This window comes from Rhincodon typus, chromosome 11, assembly GCF_021869965.1.
Source record: "Rhincodon typus isolate 14 chromosome 11, sRhiTyp1.1, whole genome shotgun sequence".
NCBI classification, from domain to species: Eukaryota; Metazoa; Chordata; class Chondrichthyes; order Orectolobiformes; family Rhincodontidae; genus Rhincodon; species Rhincodon typus.
Window position 1 is genome coordinate 17352478 of NC_063342.1, and position 20026 is coordinate 17372503.

At 38.1% G+C, this 20026-nt stretch overlaps 1 protein-coding gene across 5 annotated transcripts in view; it reads right to left on the reverse strand.

Annotated features, from left to right (window-relative positions):
- LOC109910422 (bromodomain and WD repeat-containing protein 1-like) overlaps positions 1 to 20026 on the reverse strand; it is a 179286-nt gene that overhangs the window by 2530 nt on the left and 156730 nt on the right. For 2 of the 5 annotated variants that reach the window (XM_048602759.1, XM_048602758.1), the window contains exons 33-40: positions 19203 to 19281; positions 19003 to 19056; positions 18007 to 18150; positions 14920 to 15072; positions 14268 to 14437; positions 13154 to 13398; positions 6991 to 7119; positions 4404 to 5035 (exon numbers count right to left, since the gene is read on the reverse strand). In XM_048602759.1, coding sequence (XP_048458716.1) covers positions 4404 to 5035; positions 6991 to 7119; positions 13154 to 13398; positions 14268 to 14437; positions 14920 to 15072; positions 18007 to 18150; positions 19003 to 19056; positions 19203 to 19281 — 1606 coding nt within the window. Of the gene's footprint in view, positions 1 to 4221; positions 5036 to 6990; positions 7120 to 13153; positions 13399 to 14267; positions 14438 to 14919; positions 15073 to 18006; positions 18151 to 19002; positions 19057 to 19202; positions 19282 to 20026 lie in introns of those variants that run through there. The other 3 variants (XM_048602760.1, XM_048602761.1, XM_048602757.1) reach the window with 2 other exon arrangements.

The following is a 20026-nucleotide window of genomic DNA, read 5'->3' on the forward strand; positions in this document are numbered from 1 at the left end:
TTACTCACTGAATTATGGAATGATAGAGGTGGGAAGCTTTGGAAGGCAAATGTTAGTCACAAGTATCTATGTAAAATGTTCAGCAAATTTGTACATGGTTCTAGCAACATCCTTAACTAGGAGTTAATTCTTGTTAATTTCATTGTGAGTCACCTCCCAAAGTTGTCAATTTTAAGGATATAGTTTTTCCAGAAGAGCATAGCATACTATATCTGAGTACTGACAAATAATCTACTCCTATGATAGTCTCATAAGCATGAGCCACACAAGAACAGCATACGTATTGTGCTTCTCAGCTAATTATTGGAAATGAAGATAAAATAAAATCTTGGTAATAAATTAAATCAAAAGAATACTATATGCTTGTGATCCAAGGATTACAAAGTAGATTTCTGCAATAAGTATGGGCTGAAAGTTGAGGTGCATAAGGACTAATTCAGAAACCTTGCCAGTTTTGAAACTACCATCTGTACATTCACTGGAATATAGTTGGAACAAGGCAGAGTACCTCCTGGATCTCCACTGAGTTTATTGTTCCATTAAAGGAGATCAAAACTGTTTATAGGTACTCAACAATAACCTATTTTGTTCTAAAATCATATTTTTGCAGCTACTCTATAAACTGACATTTTCTAAATTCACCAAACAGAATTAGCACCATTTTTCATACATCTAAACAATATTCACTTTTATTGAATGTCACAATAAAATTCTAAGTGGAAGACAAATCACAGATTTAGAATTTCAGCTAATGCAAGGAAACAAAAATGTAAGATAAATTATAGTGCCAATTTTTAACATGTTCACCTGAAAACTGATGGGATTGGGTATCATACTAATTTTAACCATCCCAATTTTGTGCACTATTAATAATGAAGACGAATTTTCGGCTGGAGGTAAAACTAGAATTTTATCCAATCCTGAGTTTCTTGTCTAGGCATTGAGGGGAAAGTTACACCTTCAATTTTGCATACAACCATAACCACCTCATCAAAACTACTCCTCAATTTTGGAGCAGATATTAAATGTACAAGGTCTGACCATGACCAAATGTTCTGCAACGTTCAAGGTGGCTGCATGGGGGCAGGTGGGCTGAGAGGGTGGTAGCTAGGGTAAAACATTTGGTTTTCATGTGTTCCTGAGGACAAACACCTCAAAGATTAGAAATATGATCTAGTATCATTGTAGGCACAGACAAAACTGAAGGCACCAATTTCATAAATGCAATTCCACACTGTGGATGAGCTAAAAGGTCACTTACTGTTACAGGTTTTTTTTAAAAAAATCAGATTGGACAATACTGTGGATGCTGAGTGTCAAAAATCACAATCTCTCACTTAGGTAAGTTTACAAATATTTCAACTGTCTCCTCTCTGGGGTGATCAACTGGTAACCTCAAAACATTCTGCACAAGACAAGATGCAAAGCTTGGCTGTGACTTGTTTTAATAAAGTTCAATTTTTAAAAGACTGAACAGCGTTAAAAACAACATTAAGGTCATTTGTTCAGTCTCTAACTCATACCTGCACCCCATCCAAAAATGCATGTCATAAAATGAGAAACTATGTAGATAAACTGCCCCAGGTATAACAGGATCACATCTCTAAAGAATGGTTGCCAATGGTCTTGCTGTGCCAAAAATGTTAGCAACTTTGCAGAGTCAGAATTTTTATTAGGACTTTGCTGTGTCTTTTGAAACTTAAACGTATACAGTTAAGTTGTTTAATTACACTATTAAGTGTAAATATTTGTAAAGGCCAAAACGGAGTAAAAGAAAGAATAGATTAATTTGCATATTTTTTAAAAGCAACAAAACTAAATACAATTCAGAGCTTTTGAATAAATCTGAAAACAGTAGCATTTATACCAAGATTTCCTAGAACATAATACAATTAACAGAGGGCAGACATCTGATCTAGTTTCAATAGCCAACTTTATAACTTGAGGGACATGCTAGAAACTTACAGTCAAATTATCTTATAAAGAGATAGAAAAGTTTTATCTGGCCCCATGCCTATTAGCAATTTGGAAATTTATTTTCGTATGTTGCACTGTTGTCATTACAAACAAAACTATGCAATTGGCAGCCCTGATTTACAAACTTCTGACTTATGAACATTCATACTTATGAACGAGATCCCATACAGGAGTGCATTAGTATTAATTTCAATGATACAACATGTGAACATTTCCTCATACTTACGAATGGCTGTTTTAAATTGTACTATATTGTATTCTGACTTGTGTATACACTGACTTACAAATGTACTCAAGAAAGGATCCTTCATGCAACCTGGCGAATACCTGTAATTACTTTCCTTGCAGTATTTATTTTGCGATCTGCAATTGCTAACTATGTTTAAACACTTCTTTATCAGAGAAGATTCTGTCTAAAAATGTTTATACATAACTGGTTTGTTGCAGATAGAGATAGAAAATGTATTGTGTTCCTCCAGATAACTTTTTGTTGTGGAAGTTGGTAAGAAGCTTGGAATTTAAAGGTACGTGCAGTAACTTCTCCAATGGCATCAGATACCTAATATAGACCAAAGCCCCAAGTTTGATTTCTGTTATTTTCTGTCAGTTCATACCAATCTGACCATTAATTAGTGGAGAGGGGCTTTAATTAACCACAATGTCTCCAGAACACAATGTAAAAATATCAGGAAATGTTTTCATGCTGTCCTTTGATTTTTGTTAGAAATTATATGCTTATGGTGGGTACAGTCAACATCAGGCTTGGGTGAAATAATCTTACTTCTCAACTCTTTGGTTGGATAGGTCTATGAATACTCACTGCCTTGACAAGCATACAGATACTTGGACAAGGCACTAAATGACAGATGGAACTGCAACTCTGTGAATCACATCTTCTGAAATGGACGGTGGGAAGAATGCACTTCTGAACAAATTTTAAAAACCTTGAAAAAATTCTAACTTCAGTTTAGAAGTAGATTTATGCAACAAATAATGTACCCTACATTAGCACATTGATGACCCACAGTTTGAAAAACATTTTCTACTTTCAAGTGTTGTTTTGGAATATTCACAAGTGATTTAACAAAGCAAAACAGCACTCTAAAATTAATCCACACTTTCTAATTCACTCAGATTGACTCCCTCTTAAAAATGTAATATATTTGGAATTGTTTTCAATCAGATTATCTGTTTTATTTTAAAAGACTCCATATGCTGCTAAATTTGACGGCTTATGTTATAAAATTGGATCGATGTTGAGATATTAACAAGAACCAATTTAATAAACCAAACCTGATAAATCTTTAACTAAGAGTAAATTGGAAAGTAATTTAAAACAGGGGTAAAACTGATGTTAAACCAGCCCATGTTAATTTGTGTATTTTTCTTGCATATAGTTTCTAAGATATAACTCCTTAACGTTATGCCAAACCACCTCTCAATTCCAAGAAAATCTGCATAATTCCAGTCAGTACTTTGTTAAATCTGATTTTCTCTTTCCTTTCCACTTTTAAAATAATGGGCAAAGGAAAAAAACTCTGGTCATTAAGCTATTAGTAGGACATTGTTCTTGTCCTTTACTGAAACACAGGAATCAACAAATTGATCAGACACAGGTGGTGAATGCTGACATGACAGAAAAAAATAATGGATCAGGATTATTCAACTTACTACAAATTTAAACAATCCTTTGTTAAATGTTAGGACAAAGAAAGTTATAGGCATTACATGTAAAGAAAATCTGGTCTTTTTATCTGTACTAAAGATATGCTCCATTTCTACCGTGGCCCTCCAAAGAAGACTAATCTGATTATAAAATACACAAGCTTTAAGCAAAATGCATTGATTGAATTTATGCTCAATACAAATAAAATAATCATGAAAAGAAGATGGGTGTAAACTTGTGTTTCTTCCTGCTGCCATTATCCATTGCCTAAACGTGAATAACTGCTTCAATCACTGGTGAGACAGAGATACACTGTTCTATTGGCTTAAAATACATGCAAGGAAGCAAAAATAAATAACATTAGCTGTAGTGCTTAATAGTAGAAAAAAAACTAAGTTACACGCACTTTTCTAGCATGATCCATGAACGTTGCTAGAGTTACCTTAAGTACTACGGAAGTTTTTCTGTGCTGTCACTACACATCCCTAAATGGTTGCAATATTGATCATGATTTTGTGTCCAAAGCATGGCCAGCAGCGCCCCCAGTTCCCCAAAAAATAAATCCAGAAAAATATAAATATAATCCCTGAAATTTTAGAGAAGACAAATTCACAGTGGTACAATGCCAATAAATGGCTGCATTTCAGTCTCTAACTCTCATGGGTATTCGTCGTACCCGTCCAGACCTCGACACTCCACGGCTAGCTATTTCACTATGTAAAAGGCTGTCTGTATCGGAATCATAATCATCATATCTTACAGTCCTTCTGCCTTGATTTCTGGTCCTTATTGCAGATGGTCTACAAACACAATCTCGTTTTACATAATCAGAGTCATCGTCGTCATCATCCCCATCTTCATCATCGCTGTCCAAGATCTTTTGCTGCTTCTTATATTCTAACCTACTGGTGACTTTTTTAGAAGTAACTACTTTATTTTTTCCTCTCCCTTTAATTTTTCTTGGTCTCCCTCTCTTCACCTGTGTCTTTGCTTTCACTTTTATCTTTGATTTCACTTTTGCCCTAGCGTTCACATTGTAATCGCTATCCAAATCAGAAACGGATTGGGATTCAGAGTCTGATTGAGATTTTGATTGAGATTTTGATTGAGAACTGGAGCGGGAGCGGTTTTCAGTCCCAGAACTGGTATTGCCACCAGAGCTGTGTTTTCGGGCTTCCCCGTCCTCATGTTGCTGTTGGTTCTCAGACAGTGAGTCATCATCTTCCAAAACACAGGCATATTTTCTTCGCTTAACAGCGCTTAATATCTCCTGCTCCCTCTCAGAAACAGAGTCTTCTTCCTCAGAATCACTCAAGATCTTGCGTTTCTTGGCTGCCATATTCTGACGGACCAATTTCCTGTTGTCTCCATTTACCTGAGTACCACTTGTTTCTGAATTTGAAAGAGGAAATAAAAATTACTTTTACCTTTTAAAAATTTTCAATTAGAAGAGGGATATTTACAAACTGAAGACAATTCATTTTTTTTAATCAAAATAATTCTGTCATGCAGCCTCCCTCAATATAACACTGAAATAGGTACTGTATGTTCTCAACTATCCTGCACTTGCAAAATCCGTAACACAGTATCTAACATTAGATGTAATTCTGCAATTGGATAATATATCCTGGATAATCCTGTGTGCGAGGTTTTACGCTGAAAACCAATTTAGAATAGTCAGTCGAGCTTATAGTATGCATACTTGGATGTACTGGAAGCTACATATATTAACATTCAGGGCCTTTGTTCTTTGCAGACAGAAAGAATGTTGGCAAATAGGACTAGATTTATATAGGATATCTGGTTGGCATGGACGAGTTGGACCAAGGGGTCTGCTTCCGTGCTGTATATCACTGTGACTCTATCACATGTACATACACTGCTTGCTTCAACTCATTAAAATAGCTGATTGCCATGAGAAACGAACTAGCAAATGACTATGTCCTGACCACAGTCAACCTGTCTGGTTTAAGATTAAACAAAACTTGACTGTTAATTATGAATCAGCATTATTAGATGCATTCTCCATGACAATGTCTCTACTAATTAGCCTCCACTTGACAACCAATCAACACTCTCCTCTATGAGGTATGGTAGAGATTTACAGCACAGAAAGAAGCCCATCAGCGCAGAGTTAAATTAGAATTAGAATTAGAATTAGAATTAGAATCCCTACAGCGTGGAAACAGGCCCTTCGGCCCAAAAAGTCCACACCGAACCTCAGAGCATCCCACTCAGATCCATCCCCCTATGACCCACCTAATATACACCCTCTACCTCCCTGAACACTACAGGCAATTTAGCATGGCCAATCTGCCTAACCTGCACATCTTTGGACTGTGGGAGGAAACCGGAGCACCTGGAGAAAACCCACGCAGACACGGGGAGAATGTGCAAACTCCACACAGACAGTCACCCGAGGCTGGAATCAAACCCAGGTCCCTGGCGCTGTGAGGCAGCAGTGCTAACCACTGTGCCACCGTGTCACCCCATTCTTGCAAAATGTCCTGATGAGTTTAAGTCAAAAAGCTTCGACAAAATGTCTTTTTCAGCAATACCCAAGTCTCAAAAACAGGCAGGGCAGATTAAAAAAAAATTTTGCAAGTAACTTAGAAGTTAGTATGAGAAAAGCTCCAGACAAGAAGGTTTTAATGTGTTAGTAAGACATCCTACAAGGCTGTTGAATGCATGAATGTAAGAAACAGATGTTAAAGACTAAGTGAGCTGCATTAGCAATTAAAGATCTCATGAAGAGAGAGACTAACTTTTAGACAGTATTGTGCCAACTGATCAATAAACTTTAAAGTGGAAACACAATGACGATGTTTAAGTATCTGTATGATTGTTGAGGGTAAGAGTGCTGAATCTTTACTTCTGATATTTGCAAGACTGCTTTAGATCAGTTATGCTTTTTCTCTTGGTGTAGACTGATTTTTTTTTTGGTACATCTTCTGCGTATGTTCAGTGACTGACCATTACAATAAAAACTGCTGAAAAAGAACTTTGACTCTGCGGTTTCACTTTGGGATCTGATTTGTCCAATATTATCACCAGCTAAAATCATAATATTCAACATATAATAACCTCATCCCCACACACACCCCCCCAAAAAAACTGAAACACAAATAAACTTCAGTAACAAGCAGAGTGCACCAAATAGTAATCCATGGCACACAGCAATGAAATAATCAGATTTTGTCCCAAATTAAAGTTGCTGGGACTGCTGAACTATTATGCAAACAAAATGTCAAAATGAAAGCAAAAACTTCAGAGATACTTTTCAAGGTGCATCTAAACCAATAAATTGCATAACTAATGCTTGTTACAAAGAAAACAATCATGCTCACCTGTTTTTTTATTTGGTGATACATGCTTTCTTGCTGTTCTACTGCTGCCTGCCACAGGCTCAGCCCAAGACTTAATGGTACTTTCATTCTCTTCGGCAGAACTTTCACTGCAGTCTCCACCGTCTGATGCTAAGAAACACATGATAGAAAGAGAGCTCTTTTATTACAATCTTAGTCTTGCAAAACTTGCTAATTTGGTTGAACTCTTCTTACATTTAAAAATTTACTCTGAATCCTAAATACTGCATCTTCACTCAAATTGTTAGACACTAGGGAAATTATCTCAAAGATAATTTTAATAAGGCTAATCAGTAGTTCTGAGTATCAGTTCACTTTTTTTTGAACTCAACTTCCAGTCCTGATGTTTCAAACCTTCAAGGGATCATTAACTAAGGATGATAACATTGACTAAGTGTAAGTGTTTGCCAACAAGAAACCAAGTACAGTTGCACCAACTCACCAAGGAACTTTAAAATGGAAACAGGATAATCCCAGAGGTTTGAGTAGCTGTAAGATTGTTGAGGGTAAAAGTGCTGAAGTTTTATTTCTGATATTTGTATGAAGACTACTTCAAACGATTTGTGTTTTTTCCCTTTTGTGTGCAGTAAACTTGATTTGTTTTGTTAGAAGTACATTGGTAGCACGTTGAGATCTGATGATTTAAATACCACAAAGCCTGTTAAATTCACACAGCCCAACTCGGAGACAGTTAGAAACTATGCAATTGCTCAGAATTCTTAGCTTGTGCTGACCAGGAAAAAGAAAAATCGGCAGAAACATGCTGGATTGCAAGCATGTTGCCAGAACTAGAAAACTCTTTACTGGCTGGAGTCATATTTAGTACAATGGAGGATGGTTGTGGCTGGGGTTGGTGGATGGCTGTCATCTCAGCTCCAGGATATTATTGCAAGAATTTCTCAGGTAATGTCCGAGACCCAACTATCTTCAGCTGTTTCATCCATGACCTCTTCTGCATCACAGCATCAAAAATAGGGATGCTTGCTAATGACTGCATCATGTTCAACCTTATTCTCAACTCAAGTGGTGAAGCAGACTATGTTTAAATGCAGCAACACTTGGACAACATCCAACTTCGGGTTGACAAACAAGTGACAAGTAACATTTGCATCCTACAAGTGCAGCTCCAACAGTACACAAGAAGCTTGACACCATCCAGAGCAAAGCAGCCTGCTTGATAAGCCCATCGCATTCTCTCCCTCCACCACAACAGTAGCAGCAATGTGCACCATCTACTAGAGACAAAGCAGAAAAAGGCTTCTTGTATACTATCTTCCTAACCCATGGACATTACCATCTAGATGGAAAGGGCAGCAGATAAATAGAAAGACCACCAACTGTAACAGGATGGTCATGACTGGGAGTTAAATATCCAGGGGTATCAAACTGTTCAAAAGGTCAGACAGGAAGGCAAGGGAGGTGGTGTTGCTCTGATTTTTAAGGATGATATCAAGGCGGTAGTGAGAGATGATATAGGTTCTACTGAACAAAACGTTGCATCCATTTGGATGGAAGTTAGGAATAGAAGGGAGAAGAAGTCACTGATAGGTGTGGTCTATAGGCCACCAAATAATGACATCGTGGTGGGGCGGGCAATAAACATAGAAATAGCTAATGCATGTAAAAATGGTACAGCAATTATCATGGGAGATTTTAATCTACATATCGATTGGTCAAACCAGGTCGGTCATGGCAGCCTTAAGGAGGGGTTCATAGAATGCATCCGCGATAATTTCCTTGAACAATATGTAATGGAACCTACGAGGGAACAAGCTATCCTAGATCTAGTCCTCTGTAATGAGACAGGAATAATTAATGATCTCACAGTTAGGGATCCTCTCGGAAGGAGCGATCACAGTATGGAGGAATTTAAAATACAGATGGAGCGTGAGAAGGTTAAATCCAGTACCTATGTCCTGTGCTTAAACAAAGGAGACTATGAAGGAATGAGAAAGGAGTTAGCTAAGGTAGAATGGGAGCAAAAACTTTATGGTGGGTCAATTGAAGAACAGTGGAGGACTTTCAAAACGATTTTTCACAGTGCTCAAAAGTATACTCCAGTGATAAGGAAGAACTGCAGGAAAAGAGAGCGCCAGCCATGGATGTCTAAGGAAATAAAGGAAATAAACTAGCTCAGAATATAAAAACAGGCAGCAAAAGTTTCTATAAATATGTAAATCATAAAAGAGTGGTGAAGGTAAACATTGGTCCTTTAGAGGATGAGAAGGCCAATTTAATAACTGGGAATGAGGAAATAGCCGAGACATTAAACAGTTATTTCGTGTCGGTCTTCACAGTGGAAGACACAAATAACATGCCGAAAACTAATGGCAAGAAGGTTATAGCAGGTGAGGACCTAGAAACTATTTTCACTAAGGAGACAGTGCTGGGCAAGCTAATGGGACTAAAGGTAGACAAGTCTCCTGGCCCTGATGAAATGCATCGCAGGGTACTAAAAGAGGTGATGGGGGAAGATAGCAAATGCACTAGTAATTATTGACCAAAATTCACTGGACTCTGGGGTGGCTCCCGCAGATTGGAAAACAGCCAATGTGATGCCACTGTTTAAAAAAGGAACTAGACAAAAAACAGGTAACTATAGGCCAGTTAGCTTAACTTCGGTAGTGGGGAAAATGCTTGAATCTATCATTAAGGATGAAATAGCAAGACATCTGGATATAAATTGTCCCATTGAGAACACCCAGCATGGGTTCATGAAGGGTAGGTCATGTTTAACTAATTTGGTGGAATTCTTTGAGGACATTACTTGCATGGTGGACAATGGGGAACCTGTGGATGTGGTGTATCTGGATTTCCAGAAGGCATTTGACAAGGTGCCACACCAAAGGCTGCTACATAAGATAAAGTTGCACGGTATTACAGGTAATGTATTGGCATGGATAGAGGATTGGTTGACCAGTAGGAAGCAAAGAGTAGGGGTAAATGGGTGTTTTTCTGGTTGGCGGTGAGTGGCTAGTGGTGTGCCTCAGGGATCAGTGTTGGGACCTCAATTGTTTACAATTTACATAGATGATTTGGAGTTGGGGACTAAGTGTGATGTGTCAAAATTTGCAGATGACACTAAGGTGAGTGGTAGAGCAAAGTGTGCAGAAGACGCTGAAAGTCTGCAGAGGGATATAGATAGTCTAAGTGAGTGGGCAAAGGTCTGGCAGATGGAGTACAATGTTGATAAGTGTGAGGTCATCCATTTTGGTAGGAATAACAGCAAAATCAGCTATGTTTTAAATGGTAAAAAATTGCAGCACGCTGCTGTGCAGAGGGACTTGGGTATCCTTGTGCATGAATCGCTAAAAGTAGGATTGCAGGTGCAGCAGGTAATTAAAAAGGCAAATGGAATTTTGTCTGCCATTGCTAGAGAGATGGAGTTTAAAAACAGGGAGGTTATGCTGCAGCTGTATAGGGTCCCAGTGAGGCCACACCTGGTCTCCTTACTTGAGAAGAGATATATTAGCACTGGAGGGGGTGCAGAGGAGATTCACTCGGTTGATTCCAGAGTTGAGAGGGCTGGATTATGAGGACAGACTGAGTAGACTGGGATTATAGTCATTGGAATTCAGAAGAATGAGGGGAGATCTTATAGAAACATATAAGATTGTGCAGGGAATAGATAAGGTGGAGGCAGGGAGGTTGTTTCCACTAGCAGGTGAAACTAGGACTAGAGGGCATCGCCTCAAAATAAAGGGAAGCAGATGCTAGACTGAGGTCAGGAGGAACTTCTTCACCCAAAGGGTTGTGAATCTGTGGAATTCCCTGCCCAGTGAAGCGGTTGAAGCTACCTCGCTGAATGTTTTTAAGGCAAGGCTAGATAAATTTTTGAACAGTCAAGAAATTAAGGGTTATGGCGAGTGGGCGGGTAAGTGGAGCTGAGTCTCAAAAAGATCAGCCATGATCTTATTAAATGGCAGGGCAGGCTCGAGAGGCCAGATGGCCTACTCCTGCTCATAGTTCTCATGTTCTTATGCAAGTTTCCTTCCAAGCCACTCATCGTTCTGACATGAAAATACATGACTGACCCTTCAGTATTCTAGAATCAAAACCCTGGAACCGCCTCTCTAACAGCATTATGGGTGTACTATGCCAAATGGATGTAGCTATTCAAAAAGACAGGTCACCATCACATTCTCAAGAGCAAACGCGGATGGTCTTGCCAGCTACACCCACAACCCATGAATTAATTTTTAAAAAAGGGTGAAGAGTGATTTGAGTGATATGCATAAGATTATGAGAGGCTTAAATGCAGTTGATCTTTATGAACTCAGCATCTTTCTCTGCCGTCAAATCTCATTTTAAACCCATAAGAAAGCCTGTTAATTTTTCATTCAGCAGTTACTGTGAGCTATGACTTTTAATTGATGTTTCAGACATGTTACAAGTGAAGCAGCCCTTTGCAAAGTAGTGGGAGCATTTGAAAAGCAAGAAATTTGCAGTTTAGCAAGAACCAATTCCCCCATAGAATCTGGAATGAAGACTAGTGAACTGTCTTACAAAACTTTCCCCTCTATCCATTTTTTTCACCCAGTCTATACATCTACCTGTGTGTAAGGGTAAGTTTGTAAGGGAATTAGAGTTTTAATATGTAGTGCAACATACCGACATAACTGTTTACCTGTAGCTAGAGCCTAATTACTCGTGATAAGCAGTAATTCCTGTAATACAGAAATCCGGTCTCTGCTTTTTATCAAGTGGAGTCTGAAAGTTGGGTAAATTGGAGAATTTTTAGTACTTATTTTAAAATCTTTAATGTTTGTGATGACTCTAGGAATAGCTATGTTTAATTTCCAGTGTGCTACCCCAGTGAATCGTAATATTCATTTTACTTTAGTGATAATCAAGCAAACTGCATTAATCAATTAATCTCATGTCAAGTTATTCCTCTTAAATAAAAGTCTGATTTTCTGAGGCTTGGCAATCCAGCCCAAATTTTTTTTTTGGAACTGAAAGAAGGGAGCTCTGCATTTCTGAGAGGAGATTCCGACTAGGGCTTCATCAGAACCGCAGACCCATACTTCCATTCTGACAGTACTTTCCCAGTACAGAACTGTCAAGGGAATCAAACCACACTTCCTTTTCACAACACAGTCAGCTGCAGTATTCTAACACAGCAACAAAATCAGAAGTTGCTGCCAAAGCTCAGCAGGTCTGGCAGCATCTGTGAAGAAAAACATCAGAGTTAACGTTTCAGGTCTAGTGATCCTTCCTCAGAACTGTGGGGAAGGGTCACCGGGCCCGAAACGTTAACTCTGATTTTTTTTCTTCACAGCTGCTGCCAGACCTGCTGAGCTTTTCCAGCAACTTGTTTTTGTTCCTGATTTACAGCACCTGCAGTTCTTTCAGTTTTTATGCAGTATTCTAACAGTTTTGTGATCAGTTTTTGCAGCAATTCAGTTCTTTTTCACTTTTGTATTGAATTCATCATGCTGTATTTACAAAATATTTCACGGTGTCACTTTAATACACTGACTGTTTCAATGCACTGATATTTTTATATACACTGTCTAGATCAGGCATCACTTAGACTAATGAGTGTTCAAGAATGTCACTGTTCGTGCACATGCGTTTAGCTTGGAAAGGTTTAATAAGCACCAATTTCGGGGCCAAAGTGCATGCTGAATTTGAACTGAAGACAAGTGTCTGCTCTCTAATCAGAAGACCAGAGATGTAAGAGATAAGTTAAGTTATTTGTTGCCCTGTGACTTTGGCTGAATCAGAAAGTAAGACCTGCATTAAGCTAATAAAGCTGTTGCCTTGGTCCATTAAGTATTACCACTGTTACTTAATAAATATTTCCTGATTATATCATCTACCTATCACCCATTGCCTGAATGGTTAAATACTCACATGAATAAATCAATATTCTGAACGCAGTATCTCAGAATTCAAGTTTAAATTATGCACAACATACAACAACTTTCTTTGAGACCACTGGTGAATATCTGCATAACAATAACTCATGATGGCCAAGTAAAGAAAGTGTTTGCATATGCCTGTGAAACCTGACATATAAAAGTAAAGAAATGGATACAGAACTACACTATACAATGATTTACTTATTATGAAACAAGTCGCATGGAGACAGCATCTTGAACATAGAAAAGACTAAATCAAATTCTGTTTGTTTGCTCACCTGTTGTTGATTCAACTGACCCATTGGGCAAATCTTCTTTTCTGTCCTTCTTTATGGTTAGGACAGTTGTTTTAGCCTTCATGTCCCTTATTTTGGCTGATGTAGAAGAATGCTCAGAAGCATCACTGCAGGCACTATCTCCAGTACTACTTGCGCTGTTCTGAGATGAATGTAATGAGGTAGATATTTTGGAAATATGTTCTACTTTTGCCTGAGACTTCACTGGCTTCCGTTTTCGGTCTGGACTAAAGATCGCAGAAACACAAATAAGCTCATGATGATTGCTAATTACTTTGTTGAAGTTATAAATGGTAACCAAACTACAGTACCAGTAAGTAACAGTTTAAAGAATGTAGCTTTTATTGATATAAATATATATTTTCTGAAGTTCTCCTTTACAGCAAACATCCTAGGCTATGCAATCTACACATAATAGTAATTTGACACTGTGGAATTTTCATGCCCAGGCTGTATAACCATTGGCCACAGATTTGCATTCAGTTATACTGGAAACATTCAACACTCCCATGCCAGACAGATAATGCCTATGGTTTTGTTATTACATTTAACTGCTTTAAACCGAAATGCCCCTCTTCTTTTACTATCCTGCAAACATTTTTTGAACAGAAAATTTTCTCGTTAATTCATCTCCGCATGTCATCCACCAATGATTTCAAAGAGGAGTTAGATACAGTTCTTAAGGCTAAAGGGACCAAAGGGTGTGGGGACCAAGCAAGAGTGGGGTACTGAGTAGGACGATGAGCCATGATCACATTGAATGGAGGAGTTGGCTCGAGTGGCCTACTCCTATTTTCAATGTTCCTACGTTCCTCAAAGAAGCTAGTTTACATAAAAAGTAGACCACTGAGATGAAGGTTTAATGAGGTGCACCGCAGCTGGTATGACAGTATTATGTCTACCACTCTTCAAAAAGAATGAATTTCCCCAAGTACTCAGTTTGCAAATTTTCTGACAGACAATTCACAACCAGCTTCATTAACTCTCCCTACCCATGGTATAAACATACTAAGTACACTGCTACGGCCAATTTAATGACCTGCAGCAGCTTTAAAAAATGTCATTTAAAGAAAACAACGCCCTGCAAGTAAGATACCTGGAGGCTCTGCTACTTGATCTGGAAGCATCAGAACTATGTAGACGTTTCTTATATCTCTGTTTGTGCTGACTCCTTTTCTTGTATTTTAGCGCAGTTTTATAATCAGAGACAATTGTTCGAATTTGGTCCTCAAAAAATGCCGACAACCTCAGAGTCATGCTGTAGATCTAATTTATTTTTAGAAAAAAAAATTGATGTTAAGAATATACTGATGTAATTCATCGTGCAGTAACAATCTCATGCGATCATTGTAAGTCACCACAAAATCCATTTGAAATTAACAGGAAGAGATTTTCTGTATAATTTTCTTCACTTTGTTGAATTTAATGAGCCCCATCTTAAAATTCTTCTCTAGATAGGTGGAGTGGGCGAATAAACAAGGTGGTGATGGGACAAGGAGCAGACTAAAGAAAGTAACAGGGAGGGCAAAGAGCAGGAAGGAGGGGCAGGATCAAGGTGGGAGAGCTGGAGACAGTGAAGGACAGAAGGCGGAGATGTAATGGAGATATGAGGGTGGTGAATAAGAGGACAAGGAGATTACTGATTTTTATTTCCACTGACTTCAAAATGCATACAAGTTAACACATTTCCAAAAAAGTATGAAATGTTCTTATGATTTATTACTTTAAAAGTGACCTATTCAGATTACCTTAGATTTCTTGTTTGGAGAATAAGCTTTAGCGTTGCTGAAGATTAGTCGCACATCTTTGCAAAGTTCAATGGGACTTTCATAATTTTCCATTTCTAATGCATTTTTTATAGTTGCCAGGTCCATTGGAGTGTGTATAATATCCCTGTAATCCTACAAATGACCAAAGATCATCAAAAGCAAGTTAGGATTTAAAATCACAATGAAATGGCCAAAGTGTCTCTTCGTTTATAACATGTACACTCTCCGTGAAGCTGCGCCCTTGCAGCATTTCTAAATTCAAATCTACAACATATGCATAACCAAACTGAAACATGTCATGACCACTTTTTCTTTCAAATACTTCACAAATTTGGAAATTTGTAGTTTTACACAAGTATTGAAACCTTGCGTTGTATGCAAGGTTCACCAATACTCTTAATCTCCAAAATTTGGGATAGCACAGTGGTACTACTACCTCAGTGCCAGAGACTCGGGTTCGATTCAACCTTGGGTGACCAACTGTGTGGAGTCTGTACATTCTTCCATGTTTCCGTGGATTTCCTCCAGTACTCCAGTTTCCTCCCACAAGCCATAGATGTGCAGATTAGGTGGATTGGCCATTCTAAATTACCCTTTAGTGTCCAGGGATGTGCTGGTTAGAAGGGTTAGCCATTTCAAAAACTGCATGTGGAATCACAGGGACAGAGTGGTTTAGTCTGAGTGAGATGCCCTTCAGAGGGCTGGTGCAGACTTGATGGGCTGAATGGCCTCTTTCTGCACTCTAGCGATTCTACGATTATCTTGCGTGGCAGAGATTCTTATGGTCTATTTACCTGTATTATGTTCGGACATTCAAAGCAATGTGAAAGTGGAAGTCAGAAAATAAAAGTTGGAATTCTGCACAAAGTCAGAAAAATCTCATCCCTGTCTTTACAAAATTCCATGCCTTTTGGTGACTTTGGAACCTGTAAGAGTAATCTACAAACGCCATGACTTTTTCCAAATTTCTAATAACCCATGAAAATGCCAATGAAGGCTTTCATCATAAATTCCATTTATTTAAAATTAAATTTAAAAATTATTTATGTTTAGAAAACAATGTTTCAGATATCAACCTAGTGGCAAGATGAAATAAAACGACATTTATAACAGAAATTGCTCCATACAATAATTTGGTGGGGCACATTATCTTTGAGCATTTATGTTGATCCCCATGTAGCACGATTGGGGAATTCTGGAAAGGCCTTTTCCCCCCACCCTTCCCACTGAGCTTCCTGTTCTCCTATTTGGCTCTGTGCTGCTTCCCTTTCCAAGAGCCCATTCTGTTGCCTGAGCTCTTTGCTTGTGAAAATGCAGATTTGAATGGTGCTGATACACTTGTTTTAAATGACTGTCAAAGACACTCTTTCCTCTTACTACTGTCATTAATCTAAAGAGCCCCTCATTCACAGCAAGGATTCAGAAGAGAGTAGTGACAGGAACATTTAAAAACACATTAATAGCCCAACTTGGCACTTCGGCACTATTGGGACTCTCACTTTTACAACCCCAGCGTATTAATATTGGATTAAGATTTTAAACGGGAACACAGGTTCAAGACAAGGTGAGTCAGGGAGTAGGAAGTTCAGCGAGCTGGTGGAGGCAGAGACCGTGAATCACAATTTCAGTGTCCGAGATAGGGAGAGGCTGGGAAAGGGCAGAGAGCTCAAGTCAGAAGATCAGGGAGAGAGAAAGGACATGTCAGAGAGTCGGGGAGAAAAAGATTTGCAGTGACCCGGAAGATCATGAAGTATGAAATTCAGGAGGTAGGGGAGGCAGTGACCAAGAGGTAATGTAAATAGGTTACATTATTCATTGATTAAAATTTATTTTAAAAGCTTTTCCAATGTCTGAATTTAGCTAAGCCCAGTATTTCAACATGCACGTGTTCAAATAAAGAAAGTCCTAGAGAATGCAGCTATAGCGTTTGCATTGGTTTTAACGAGAAAACGTGACTTGCTTAAAGTTGATTCATTTCGGCAATGAACATACCATCCCCACCGTAGAGGTAATTCACCTGAATGCATGACAATCCAGTTCTTAAGAGGTGACAGGCAAGCAAAGCTGAGTATTTTGCCTTATCACAAATCTCAATACTGGTGAATGCATTGCCAGAGGCACTGCCAGAGTCTGGCAGCTTCTGTGACTTAAAGTCCATCAGTTGCAGCCTACCATTTTTGGGGTTGGTTCTCCAGTGGAGAGTAAGCAAGTTTTTTCCCTTCTTCTTGTGGAGGGGAGAGGGTGTCAAAAGAAGTCAGAGGCAAGGGCAGGTAGGAGGCCTAAAAAGGTAACATCTTAGTCTAACATCCTTTCAAAACTGATTTTCAAAAGTACTTTTAACATTTCATTTACATTTTCATCAAAAAAAAATTGCTTCAAAAAAATCTGTCAGGTAGGGAAGAGTGACTGATCTTTTCTGCTTTAATTGTTAAAGAAATCACTTTTCTTTCCAAAAGAAAACTTTAACTTGCTTTTAGTTCACTACACTTTTTCTAGGTTTTCATATTTTATTTTTTATTACCCTTACCTATTTTGGAAAGAATGAGAAAATACTACTGACTGTCATCTCTAGCTGAAAGGCATGAAGAGAAATAAATCAATGAAAATTTTGACCAATTTTTTAAACTAAAATTTTACCAAAATTGGCAAATCTGTCAGTTAATAATTGTTTTGGAAGATTCCAAGAATTCATTTGACAATAAAAGGGAATACTCTACAGAATGCGTGCAATTTTTAAAAAAATCATCTTATACCAGAATATTTACATTAAATTAACAGGTTAAAAGAAAGCATTTTGGCCTCACCAGACAAGAATCACTGCAAAGCTCAAGAATTTCACTTATATAGTACAAGGTCAGAACATTAGGCTTTCCTCATACTCAAACATACTCTTCTTTGGTCACAAGTAAAGCACACCAGCATCTGCGCTGATGCATCAGTGATGTTTTTTTACATAAACGATGTCCTCAAAAAAAAATCATCCCTAAGACATTTACTACGTTTGTCATGAAATGAAATTGAAATGCTTTAATTAATTTCCTTGCAAAATAGTGTGAATTAACTCACTGGGTATTCAGTGAGGTCCACAGGATTCCTGAAAGGTTCAGAGTCTTCACATTGAAACAGGATCTCCAGCAGTTCCCTGCACTGAGTTTTCCAAGTGCTGACATCATAGCTCAGATTCCGGCCAAATGCATGCCCAACACGGCTCTTCATGTGAGAAGAAAATAGAAAAAAAAAATAACTTCAACATATATAGCAACTTCAAAGATGGAAATTTCAGACTTGACATTAGCCTTAAACAAAATTGTTAATGAGCTATGGTCTAGTTGGATCATGCAAAAGACTCCGTATTCCAAAATAATCACTAATGGATTCAATTTAAACTCACCGGAAACAGCAGAGCATCTTTCAAAGTTTGAGGGGAAAAAAATTCACTGATGGATGCTCATAAAGCCTTTGTGAACAAGTATATAAACAATTGGAAGGAAAATTAGTCTTATGTTAAACATTAAATACTTTAAACTTGGGGGAAAAAAAACTTTGTTCTTGAATTATAAACATAGTGAAGAGAACTGTTATAATTTGTGGACTGTAGTTCCGTGGTTGCTCCGACAGTGGCCACATGGCCAATGGTGGCAGGCACTTCATTTCTGAAGAAGGGTCTAGGCCCGAAACGTCAGCCTTCCTGCTCCTCTGATGCAGCTTGGCCTGCTGTGTTCATCCAGCTCTACACCTTGTTATAATTTGTGTTTGTTTTTCAGTTGCCATTTTCTTTCTGCCTGCTTTGTTCACCATTAACTTTCACTGCTTAGTAATATGGATTGTAATGCAATGCCGAAGTGACAACTGCAACCTTTGCTGTCATAATCGTATTACCACAGAGCAGTCCACTTATTGGCACATTGAAAAGTATCAAATTTTGTGTACTATTGGCAGGCCCACAAAATACTCAAGTGGGACTTTGAACTGGACCCACTGTGAAAGCCAAGCATAGCAAAACCTACTCCAAGACTAATAATTATACAGTATGTTAGCTAGGAAAATATTTATGCTACTCACTCTTCTAGTGGTAGATGTTCCTGCAACAGCAGCATTCACTGTCTCGTCATTTTCCTAAAAGCAGGTAACATTTAGGTTTAAATACAGCAAGTTATTCATAAAAGTACTGCACATTGTAAAACACTATGTTAACAGAATAAATCCAAATCAATTAAGCTAACTATGTAATTTAGAAGGAGCCTTTTGATTTGTTTCTGTACCTCATCCTCTCCTTCAGAATCCAGTGAACAGTTCTCCATTGTGCTCCAAATTTCAAAAATATCAATGCAGTCTTTATTCCTGGAATTAAACACAACACATTTAACATACAGTTGTATGAATTGCACTTGAAAAGCAACACATTAAAATCTTTAAATCAGCAGCCTTTCATTCTGCTGAATGTATTAAGCTGTGAAGCAAAAATGCAGAGAATTCACTGGCCCGGATTTTCTGATGGCCACTCATTATTTCAGCATAGATGGGAGTTGTTGAATGGGGACACCAATTTCCGAAGCCTGGAACCATCTGAAACTGTTCATTTAAATCTTTTCATAATTAGTGACAATGCCTTTGGCTGCTGAAGTCTTAAGGCTCCAGAATTACCTTCCTACACCTCAACACTTCCTTATCTGTTTTTAATATTCTCCTTAAAACCTATACCTTTGTTTTTGATCACCTGCCCTAATATCTCTTTGTGGTTTTGTGCCAAATTGTTTCCACACGATTAATATGAAGTACCTTGGGATAATTTACAACATTAAACATACCTTACAAATGCATGCTGCTACGCTTTAAATCCAGGCCCTACCTATCCAAAAATCCCAAACTCATTAAAAAAAAAAGCAGAGCACTTGCCTAATGTCTTGATGCAACAGAAAATACTGTTCATGTGTCAAACATAATGCGCTTTATGCCTTGCAGGCAGCTGAGTCTTCAATATGATAAATGACAAAAATACTTTAATAAATGATTATTCTGGTCAGTTCAGTGTGTACTGAATGACTAATATTTCTCTACCAATAGCGGTTCTAGGATCAATGCTAGA